The sequence below is a fragment of the Mandrillus leucophaeus genome, unplaced genomic scaffold (genome assembly GCF_000951045.1).
Source record: "Mandrillus leucophaeus isolate KB7577 unplaced genomic scaffold, Mleu.le_1.0 Scaffold159, whole genome shotgun sequence".
Lineage (NCBI taxonomy): Eukaryota > Metazoa > Chordata > Mammalia > Primates > Cercopithecidae > Mandrillus > Mandrillus leucophaeus.
The window spans coordinates 403,681-415,677 of NW_012101576.1; the positions used below are offsets into that span (position 1 = coordinate 403,681).

At 48.0% G+C, this 11,997-nt stretch overlaps 1 protein-coding gene across 3 annotated transcripts in view; it reads left to right on the forward strand.

The window, feature by feature from the left end:
* The window catches only part of TMEM206 (transmembrane protein 206), a 42,627-nt gene that overhangs the window by 1,076 nt on the left and 29,554 nt on the right, over positions 1–11,997 (forward strand). For 2 of the 3 annotated variants that reach the window (XM_011975778.1, XM_011975779.1), the window contains exon 2: positions 3,660–3,756. In XM_011975778.1, coding sequence (XP_011831168.1) covers positions 3,660–3,756 — 97 coding nt within the window. Of the gene's footprint in view, positions 1–79; positions 284–3,659; positions 3,757–11,997 lie in introns of all 3 variants that reach the window. The other variant, XM_011975777.1, reaches the window with a different exon arrangement.

The window sequence follows — 11,997 nt, forward strand, 5'->3', positions numbered from 1 at the left end:
GTCTCTCCCTCCAGCCTCACCTCCTCCCACGACTTTATCACTTTCCAGTTCTTTGTCTCTACCCTGTCCTGCGCTGCAGGCTGTGCGTCCAGCGCTTCCTCCAGGCAAGCCCTGCCTCCTGACTTCTCCAGCTATGTTAGCGAAACTGCCCTCCTCCTCCTCCTCCTCCTCCACTTCTCGGGCCCCAAACCTTGGTCATCTTTGGCACCCGTCCTCTTCTGTGCCCCTCCACCGTGCCCCCTCAGTGGCCAAGGTCAGGCAGTTCCAGATCGGTCCTCCTCCAGTTTGTGTCCTTGTGTTTGCTGTAACCTCTGAGTGTGATACTGTGTTACCATCGCTCCCTTCAGTCTCTTATACTCTCCAGATTTACCTTGAGGCCCTGCCTTGACCTCGGAGCATTCCTTTTTTCTCAGACCTGACGCTGCCCTTCGTCTGCCCAGAAGAGTCCAGACTTCTCAGCAAGCTCCCAAAGCTCTGTACAGCACAGCAGCCATGTCTCCCATTACCTTTGCCACCTCCTTACCCACCTAGGGTCTGGCCACAGTGGAAACTCAGTTTTAAAATGTGCTTCTGCCTCTGTGCATGCACTCACTCCATTTCTTCGTCAACCCTCCGCCAAGCTCCATTCGGTAAAATGCCCCCAGAAGTCAAGGGCTACCGCAAGTTCCATGTGCTTCATAGGGGTCCACTTTCCAGACCCATCTGGCATTTCTGTCTGTGCTTCTCATACGAACCTGCTGCCTTCAGTCTTAGTCAATAGTTACTGCTGTACATTATCTCCCTTTGTAAAAGACTGTGATTCACAGAAGCGCTCTGTGGACTATATAAAGCAGGTGACTTAGCCCCACAGTGGAGGGAGAAGCCAAGTTGAAGGTAGATAAGATCTACCTAAGGTTTGCCATTTTTTAGTGTAGGGTCTTGGCTGGAACCTGGGCTTGGACAAATTTCTATATTTCTCCTCCCATCCCCTTTATTCCATCTGTTTTCTTTGTCTGAAAGGAGTGTGAGGGATTTTAGCCAGTGCTGTGGATTCCATGGCCCCTAGATTCTGTACCCTGAACAGCGGGGGAATCCTGGGGAAAGAGATGTGTCTGAAAGTTTTTAGGTTTATAGGGTGTGGAGCACAGTGGATAAATTAGGGATTTCAAGTCAGAAAGCCCATGTTGGTGTCCTGGCTGTCCCTTTTGCCATTTGTGTGACTTTTATTGAGTCACATAATTTTCTGAGCCTCAGTTTCTTTGTCTGAAAGATGAAGATAATAAAAGTCCCTACCTCCCAGGGTTGTTTGGGGATTAGATAAGTTGGTGTGGAAAGTGCTTGGCTCAGTGTCTGGCAGATAGTGACCCCACAGTGAATGATAGCTCTTGTTAACAGGGTGTGGGCAGCTCCCGCATCTAGGGTGCTTTGGGGGTCCTGGCTTAGCAGGAACATGTGCCTCACTGTCCACACATAGCCGGCCTAGCAGGGCTTATAAAATGTTTATTAAAATATAGTCACTTATCCCGCTTGCAGGGCCAAGGCCCAGGGTAGACACAGTTTCTCTTTGGAGGCATTTTCAAGGTGGAAGACACTGGAAGGGTGCCCTCCCCTTGCCTTCTTCAGAGGCCTGTTCTGTGGTGCCTGTCTCTCCCTTCTTCAGAGAAAGGGGCCACCCAGAGAATGGCCGGCATCTTTCTTGCCTGAACCGTTCTGTGAGTGTACCTAGCTCTGAGTAGGTTTATTTGCTGAGAGGGGATTTTTCCCTGGGGAGGGTGGGATATACTGAGAATTTGGCCAGGGGCAGACAAGGATGCAGGCTCATTATGGCTACGGGTAGTCAAGAAGGGAACTCAGTGGGAGTGTGTTAGCACCTGGGTCAGGGTCGACCTGGGTGAGGCTTGGATCAGGGAACTTTGAGACTTCCCAGGACTAACATCCTCCTCTCCCTTTGGCCAGTGAGACCTCTAGGACCCCTTTATCTGTGCTCCCACTGGTGGCTTATATCTCTTGGTGTCTTCACCAGCTTCCCTGCCCTTTCCCACTGGTTGCTTTTCTTTTCTTTCTTTTTTTTGAGATGGGGTTTCACTCTTGTCACCCAGGCCAGAGTGCAATGGCGTAATCTTGGCTCGCTGCAACCTCCGCCTCCTGGGTTCAAGAGATTCTCCTGCTTCAGCCTCCCAAGTAGCTGGGACTACAGGTGTGTGCTATCATGCCCAGCTAATTTATATATTTTTAGTAGAGATGGGGTGTCACCATGTTGACCAGGCTGGTCTCGAACTCCTGACCTAGGCGATCCGCCCACTTCGGCCTCCCAAAGTGCTGGAATTACAGGCATGAGCCACCGTGTCAGGCCCTGCACCTGGCCTTTTCTTTTGTGCTTGGAGTGCTTTAAATTGGAGATTTTGCCTGATTCTAAGGGGCAGGAATGGAGTCGTGGAGAGGGAGATAGAAGAATAGATCCATAAGAGCTGTTTTTCACTTGTCTCTTGGAGGTGAGTTTTTAATGAAAATGTCTTGAAACCTTAAACACTAATGCTGTGAACCTGAGAAAATGCTTGGGAAAACTGTCCCCTCTTCCTCCCAATTCAGGGATGGCTTCTCTTCTAAGCTCTGGTCTTGACCTCTCTTGCCCTCCTCCTTAATCCTACAGAGACTTGTTGATTATCATGGTATCCTTTCCGTCCTTCTACCCTTCTCAGTGGCATAATTGTCCCCATTTGACAGGTGAGACCACTGATGAAGTGAGGTTGAGATTGCTGGCTACCAGGCTGCTGATTGTAATTAGCACCTGTCCCTGTGATGGACTGCCTGCCTGTCCTTCCTGCTGTGTGTTGCCATTTGCAGCCCAAGTCGGTGGACTTCAGCCAGAGTGCCACAGAGAGCTCTGACACCACCTTCACTGTTCCCTCTTTTCTCTCAGCAGACTCTAAGCCGCATTTCCTCTTCCTTTGGGAAGTGGTTAAGACCGTGGGCTTTGGAACTAGACCAACTTGGATTTGACTCCTGGCTATATCTTTCCCTTTATGGCCATGAGAAATATTGTGAGTTGAATTGTGCTTCCTTAAAAAAGATATGTTGAAGTCCTGACCCCAGGTACCTCAGATTGTGACCTTGTTTGGAAATGAGGTCATTGCAGATGTAATTAGTGAAGATGAGGTCATACAGGAGTAGGGTGGGCCCCTAATCCAACATGACTGGTGTCCTTAAAGATGATGACCATGTGAAGACACAGAGAGAGCACACCTTGTAAAGATGGCAACGGAGAGTGGAGATTGGATGCCTCTACATGCCAACAAACTCCAAGGATTGCTGGTTGTCACCAGAAGCCAGGAGAGAGGCATGGAACAGATTCCCGCACCACTCGCAGAAGGAGCCAGCCCTGCCGACACCTTGATTCCAGACTTCTAGCCTCCAGAACTGTGAGAGAAGACATTTCTGCTGTTTTCAGCTGTTTGGTTTGTGGTACTTGGCTACGGTAGTCCTAGGAACATAGAGGGCAGACAGTTTCTTGAGCTTTCTGAGCTTCAGTGTCCTCATCTGTAAAATTGCTGTAACGCATTCTACATCATGTGGTTTTTGGTGACGATAAGTGAGAAGCAACTTCTGCTTTCTTATTCTAGTCCAGAAAAGCAAGGCTGACATAGCTGACCCGTCTTTGCTCTCTTTGCTTCTCCCTTTAGCTGAGTGAGGAGTTGGACCAAGTGGTTGAGAACTCAGAGCTGGCAGACGAGCGGGACAAGGAGACGGTCAAAGTCCAAGGTCCGGGTGTCTTACCAGGTGAGTGGGTTTGGTGCTTTGCTGTGCTGTTGCTGCAGCCAGATGCCCCAGTCCAGGCACCTTGCCAACTGTGGGAGAGGAGGACCCCCCTTCCCTGCACCCTGGTGTCAGGTCTCAAGTATTGCCCTAGTTTTAAAGCCATACATATTTAACCAGCCTTGGAACAGAGGATATGTCTAGGCTGGTATCTGCTCTTAACTCCAATTTGAGCCACTTCCTGAGGCCAGGTCATTGCATACAATGGCAAATGCTTTGGATCGCTGCTCTTCTGTTCCTCTTTCCCTGGAAGCTGCTAGCAGGTGAGCCTCTAATATCCAGGTCAAAGAAGATCTATTAGGCACCCCCTTTCAAATACAAGGCCTATCCAGTAATGCTGCTCAGTTGGGTAAGCAGGGTCCCATCAGTCAGTTGGCATCTTATGGAGCCCTATGGCAATGTTTGACACTGCTGACTACTTCTTCCTCCTGGATACATGCGACTGCCTTAGCTTCTGTGATGCAACACTTCTCAGGCCACTCCTTCCAGGCTCCATTGCGGTCACTCTCCAGCTCTTGGGCATGGAATGTTGGTTGCAGGCCCCTTTCTCTCAGTCTCATAGGCAGTTCCACCCAGGCCTGCTCCCCTGCTTCAGCTACTGCTTGCTCACACATGACTCCCATATTTACATCTCCAGCCCAGAGATTACCTACAAACTCCAAATTTATATATCTTGTATTTCCAACTGCCCATGTGATAGTTCTGCTTGGATCTCTCAAAGCTTCCCTCAACTCCACATGTCCAAAACTGACTTCATGATCTTCTCAGTCCCAGCTTGGTCCTCTTCCAGTATTTCCTGTTTGCAGGAATGGTACTACCACTTACGCAGCTGAACTTCAGAGCAGCTCTCCATTCCTTCCTTCCCCTCATCCCCTTTTTCTCTGTCCCTCAGTCATGCTGATCTTTTTTTATTTTAGGCCTCATTCCCTGTCACCATAGGGCCTTTTTGTTGTTTTATTTCTCTGCCTGGAATTCACTTTCCTTCATCACGTAGTTAATGCCTAATCATTCTTCAGCTTTCAGCTCACTCATTTTTTTCTACAGAGCCTTCTCTAACCTTCTGGCCAGATTACCTCCCACCCTCCAGCACTGTCTCATAGTCCACACGCCTCTCCTTTCCAGCTATTGCTGTTGGAATGGTGTGTTTGTTTGTCTGACTAATGTCTGTCTGTTCTACTACAGCAGTCCCCGACTGTTTGGCACCAGGGACCGGTCTGGGGAAGACAATTTTTCCACAGATGGAAGTTGGGGGATGGTTTCAGGATGAAACTGTTCCTCAGATTATCAGCCATAGTTAGATTTTCATAAGGAGGGTACAACCTAGATCCCTTGTATGTGCAGTTCACAATAGGGTTTGCACTCCTGTGAGAATCTAATGCTGCAGCTGATCTGACAGGAGGTGGAGCTCAGGCAGTAATCCTCACTCACTGCTCACCTCCTACGGTATTGGCCCAGTTCCTAACAGGCCATAGACCCATATTGGTCTGTGGCCTGGGATTTCACTAGAATGAAACTCCCTGAGGGCAGAGACCAGTCTGTTTTGCTCACCACCCTAGCCTTGACCACACCATAAAGATTTGTTGAGTGAATGAGTGAAGCCCCAGCCTGACTTCAGCTTCTTGGGTGGATCCCATCTGTTTGTGGGAGAGGGGAACAAGACAGGAACTAATGTGATTCTGCCTGCTCCTTAGAGAAGACTGCATGGAAGGGACTGGGCATGGTGGCTCATGCCTGTAATCCCAGCACTTTGGGAGGCTGAGGCAGGTGGATCACCTGAGGTCAGGAGTTCGAGACCAGCTTGACCAACATGGTGAAACCCTGTTTCTACTAAAAAATACAAAAATTAGCCAGGTGTGGTGGCACGTGTCTGTAATCTCAGCTACTCGGAAGGCTGAGGCAGGAGAATCGCTTGAACCCAGGAGGCAGAGGTTGCAGTGAGACAAGATCATGCCACTGCACTCTAGCCTGGGTGACAAGAGTGAGACTCTGCCCCCCAAAAAAAAAAACAACAACAAAAAACTGCCTGGAAGGAAGGAAGCTGGAAGGGCAGCTAACACTTCCTGACTGCTTCCCCTGTGCCAGGATCTGTACTACCCCATTGCCCCATTTAATTCTCACATCAACCCTGTGAGGTGGTTGTCCTCCTTTTACAGATGAGGCCCCCAACCTTAGGGAGGTTGAGTAAAGCATGGGGAGGTCATATAGCTGGTAAACACAGACTGAATCAAACTCTGCCCGACCCAGTGGTGTTTTCTTTTTTTTTGAAACGGAGTCTCACTCTGTCACCTAGGCTGGAGTGCAGTGGCACAATCTCGGCTCACTGCGACCTCTGCTTCCCAGGTTCAAGTGATTCTCCTGCCTCAGCCTCCCGAGTAGCTGGGACTGCAGGCGCGTGCCATCACACCCGGCTACTTTTTTATTTTTAGTAGAGATGGGGTTTCACCATGTTGGCCAGGCTGGTCTCGAACTCCTTATCTCAGGTGATCTGCCCATCTCGGCCTCCCAAAGTGCTGGGATTACAGGTGTGAGCCACTGCACCTAGCCTACATCAGTGGCTTATAAAAACTATTTTAAGTGGTGGTAATCCCAAAACTTTGGGAGGCCAAGATGGGAGGATCTCTTGAGGCCAGGAGTTTGAGACCAGCCTTAGCAACAAAATGAGATCCTGCCTCCACCAAACAGACAAAAACCAAAAGCACTCAAACAAAACAATATTTTAAGCATTCTTTTATTAAAGCCCAATATGTAAAAGATAGTGGCGTGGCTAACCCTGCCTCTGACATGAGGCATTTCCTCTAAAGCCCTAAGGCTCCTGGGAGAACAACTTGAAAGACCTGTATATTAGTTTTCCATTGTTTCTATAACAAATTACCACAAACTTAGTGACTTAAAGAAGCACAAATTTATTATCTTACAGTTCTGGAGGTCAGGAGTCCAAAATGGATCTCACTGGGCTAAAATTAAGCTGTCTTGGCAGGCCTGAATTCCATTCCAGGGGCTTGAGGAGAGAACCTGGTCTTTGCCTTTTCTAGCTTCTGGAGGCCTCCTGCATTCCTTGGCTTGTGGCCCCTTCCTGCAGCTTCAAAACCAGCAGTGGCTGGTCGAATCTTTCTCACATCACTTCACTTTGACGCTGACTTTCCTGCCTCCTTTTCCCATGTTTAAAGGGCCTTTGTGAACACATCGAACCCACCCAGGTAACCCAGGATAATCTCCCTGCTTTAAAGTCAGCTGATTAACAACCTTAGTCCCATTTGCTGCCTTAATTCCCCTTTTCCATGCAACTTGACATATTTATAGGTTCTAAGGATTAACACTTGGACGTCCATCTTTGGGAGCCTATATTCTGCCTACCACACCATACACTACCCTGTTGCCCCCAACCGGAAGTGCATAGATGGAGGTAGGAGGAAGAAGAGGAGGGGGGCCAGACTTGGAAAGATGAGGCTCGCCTTTGTGTTTTCCTTTCATAGAGAAGTGCCCAGGTAAATCAGGAGGTGGCCCTAATGACCTTGGACCTTAGCAGCCTCTCTTTTGCCTCAGATTCCTGAGGCTGCAAAGCCGGGGATCAATCAGAATAGGAAGCCAGGCCTCAGGCAGAGCAAATTTTGGGAATCATTTTCATGATTATGTAAGTCTGTTATGTTGACCTGTGACTAGCGATCTTGGATATTACAACTGTAAATGTTTGGGAAGTTCAACTGGCAAGAGCATTCCCACTTGCTTTGGGGGAACCAGATGGGCTAGGCTCATCTCCTTTCTAAATCACGGAAGATCCAGATCTCAGGAGTCTATTTGGCTGGGTCAGTAGTGAGTTGGCTCAAATTTGATGGACTGATACAAAACTCTCAGAGCTCATTTCTTGCCTCTGAGTCTTTTTTTTTTTTTTTTTTTTGAGACAGTCTCGCTGTGTCAACCAGGCCACAATGCAGTGGCATGATCTTGGCTCACTGCACCCACCACCTCCTGAGTTCAAGCATTCCTTATGCCTCAGCGTCTCGAGTAGCTGGGTTATAGGCACTTGCAATCATTCCTGGCTAATTTTTGTATTTTTAGTAGAAACGGGGTTTTGCCATGTTGGCCAGGCTGGTCTGAAACTCCTGACCTCAAGTGATCCGCCCTCTTCAGCTTCCCAAAGTGCCGGGATTACAGGCGTGAGCCACCATGCTCGGCCCCTTTGAGTCTTCTAATAATAATAATAATAATAATAATGGTAACGATAGTAGTTGCCATTTTGAGAGTGCTTTCATGTACTAGGCCTGTGTAGGGCTGTTTTTTTTGAGATGGTACCTTGCTTTGTGGGCTGCGCTACCGTGCAGTGGTGTGATCATGGCTCATTTCAGCCTCCCAAGTAGTTGGGACTGTAGGTGTGTGCCACCATACCTGGCTAATTTTTAAATTTTTTTTTAGAGACAGGGTCATTCAGTGTTGCCCAGGCTGGTCTCAAACTCCTGGGCTCAAGTGATCCTCCTACCTTGACCTCGCAAAGTGCTGAAATCACAGATGTGAGCCACCGCTTCGAGCCTGTAGGACTTTTTATATACACTTTATCCTGTAATCTTCACGGCCACTCTGTGAGGTGAATGGTTAGTCCTAGTTTATAGATGAGGAACCCAAGGCACAGACGTTAAGGAACATGCTCAGAGCTCATAAGTGGCAGGGCTCAAATCTGCACTCAGGGCTACCTCCGAAGGTGTCTTGACTCTGGCTCAGTTGTTCCTAGATGAGAGCTTTCCTGCTCCAAATTCTCCCCTCCCTGTAGCAGATCACTTCAGGACTGCTTCACTTGTTATGCCAAGTGCTAACACCACAAAGAGGGTGAGTAAGTTCCTCCAGGAGCTCAGACACATAGAGACAGAAGGCCAGTTACCAAAGGAAGAACTTTTCCCTCCTTCTGAGCCTTCCTTGACTTCCTGATGAGGTCCCTTTCTCCCTGTGATATGCTTTCCTTTGTAACAGTTAACACAGTTGATAGGTCACATTTATTGAGTTTAATTATTCAGTTAATTGTTATCCACCCCTTGGCAGTGCCCCACAAGTTCTGTGAGGCACACAGATTTTGTCTTCTCCTCCTTTACTGTTACTCCAGTGCCTAGTGTGGAGTGTAGTGGTAGTGTGGAAGTATGACTCCGTAGAACTCAGACTTCTATGGAGTATGAGTACTGTAGGTACTCAGTACTTATTTGTCCTATGGGGGAGAGCAGTGGGGATTTAGAGCAGGACAGCATCTCATCTAGGAGCAAGTGAGCCAACTGGAATGAATGAATGAGGGCCAAAGAAATGGTAGAGTCAGATGCTTCAGAATGAATGAAGTGGCCTGGCCCTGTGGCTCACACGTGAAGGGGCTCACGCTGTGGCTCATCCTAGCACTTTGGGAGGCCAAAGCGAGCAGAACACCTGAGATCAGGAGTTCGAGACCAGCCTGGCCAATGTGACGAAACTACGTCTCTACTAAAAATACCAAAAAAACTAGCCGGGCATGGTGGCGGGTGCCTGTAATCCTCGGGGGGCTGAGGCAGAAGAATTGCTTGAAGCCGGGAAGTCAGAGGTTGCAGTGAGCCGAGATTGTGCCATTGCACTCCAGCCTGGGTGATAGAGCAAGACTCCATCTCAAAAAATAAAAATACAAAAATTAGCCAGGAATGATGCATGCCTGTAGTCCCAGCTACTTGGGGGGGGCGGAGCGGGGGGGGAAGGAAGGAAGGCTGGCTGGTTTGTGAAGGTGGGATTACTCTGAAGGAAAGGTAACACGTAGGTGAAAAAGAAGAGACTGGCTAGGGAAGGGAGATTACATGAGCAACTGTATAGAGATGGGAATAAAATAGGACATGTTGGAGATCGTGAATAACACGGTGTGGTTGGGGCAGAGGGCTGGTGAGCGAAGTAGAGGGAGGTGAGGTAGGAAAGAGACTTGGTCAGATTGTGGAGGGGTCTGAGTGTCAGGGTCTGTACATTATCTAGTAGGGAGCAGGGGGTATTTAAAAGGATTGGAACAGGACAGTAAGAGGAGTAAAGTGGGGATTCAGGAGATGAATGTGGCTGGATTAAGGCAAAGGGAGACAACCATGCTGCGGCAAAGGCTGATGTGAGAGGCTGCTTTGCTGTAGCAGAGGGGGAGAAGGAAAAATCAAAGAGCATTCTTAATTTGGAAGCCAGGCGGATGGGAGAATGATACTGCATAGAGATGAAGCCTAGAGAGGCAAATGGCTCAGAAAAGAAGATGGCCAGGTGTGGTGGCACGCCTGTAATCCGAGCACTTTGGGAGGCTGAGATGGGTGAATCATTTGAGGCCAGGAATTCAAGACCAGCCTGGGCAATATGGCAAAACCCCGTCTCTACAAAAAACACAAAAATTAGCCGGGCATGATGGCATGCACCTATAATCCCAGCTAATTGGGAGGCTGAGGTGGGAGAATCGCTTGAGCCCAGGAGGCAGAGGTTGCAGTGAGCTGAGATTGTACTGCTGCACATCAGCCTGGGCAACAGAGTGAGATCCTGTCTCAAAAAAAAAGCCTATCTGTTGTTGGCATACAGTCAGTTGAAGTTGAGATGGCCCAGAGGCAATGACAGATGCAGGATGGACAGGAGAGAAGGGAGGGCTGGAGTTGTGCAACCTGGAGAAATCCCATGGGGGCAGAGTCACAGGAACAGATGGAAAATGAGCAGGGGGGCTATGAAGACTGAGCCTCACAAACATCCCCATTTGGGGGACAAAAGAGGAGCTGGGGCTGGAAAAGGAATTGAATGGAGGGCCTGGAGGTAGGAGCTGCAAAAAAGGAGGACAGTGCAGCAGAGGTTCAAGTTAAGCACCCAAACATGCGGGGTTGTAAATCAGTTTTATTCTCTGGAATACATAATTCCATACCAAAATGCACTAAAAGCTTTAGTCTATTCATTTCCTGTCTATCAACTGAATCAGAACCAATTAGTATTCTGTTCAAAGGGAGAAATGACATCAGACATGCTAATAGAATAAGCACTTTCTTACATCAGAGATGTAATCAAACTGAGGAAAACCCTCGGTTAATTAGTCATTACACTCGGTTCTCCATGAAAACAACTGTATATAATGGGATAGACAAAAAATTCATACGTTGGACCTTATCAAAATGAAAACCTTAGCTGGGCATGGTGGATCACGCCTGTAATTCCAGCACTTTGGGAGGTTGAGGCGGGTGGATCACCAGAGGTCAGGATTTTGAGACCAGCCTGACCAACATAGTGAAACTCTGCCTCTGCTAAAAATACAAAGTCAGCCAGGTGTGGTGGCCCATGCCCGTAATTCCAGCTACTCAGAAGGCTGAGGCAGGAGAATTGCTTGAATCTAGGAGGCGGAGGTTCTAGTGAGCTGAGCTTGTGCTGTTGCACTCCAGCCTGGGTGACAGAGTGAGACTCCATTCCCCTCCCCCACAAAAGAAGACCTTTTGTGTATCAAAGGACACTATCAAGAAAGTGAAAAGACAGCCCACAGAATGGGAAAAAGTATTTGCAAGTCGTATATCTGATAAGGGACTGATACTTAGAATATGTAAAGAACGCCTACAATTCAACAATAGAGACAAATAAAACTCAGTTTAAAAACGGGCAAAGAATCTGAATAGACATTTCTCCGGAGAAGATATACAAATGCCTGGGAAGCACATGAAATAATGCCAACATCATTAGTCATCAGGGAAATGCAGCTCTAAATCATGATGAGATACCACTTCACACCCACTAGGATGGTTATAATTTTTAAAAATGGATAATAAGTTTTGGCAAGGATGTAGAGAGAGTGGAACCCCCATACGTTGCTGGTGGGAATGTAAAGTGGTGCAGCTGCTGTGGAAAATAGTCTGGCAGTTCCTCAAAAGGTTAACTACAGAGTTACCATATGGGCCAGCAATTCCACTCCTAGGTGTATATTCATGAGAAATGAAAACTTACGTCTACATGAAAACTTAAATCTCCCAAAAACGTGTACCTGAATGTTCATAGAAGCTTTATTTGTAATAGCCAAAAAGTGAAATAAGCCAAATGACTATCAGCTGATGAATGGATAAGTAAAATGGTACATTCACACAATAGAATATTATTTGGCAATAAAAGAATGAGGAACTGGCTGGGCGCGGTGGCTCACACCTGTAATCCCAGCACTTTGGGAGGCTGAGGTGGGTGGATCACTTGAGGTCAGGAGTTCAAGACCAGCCTGGCCAACATGGTGAA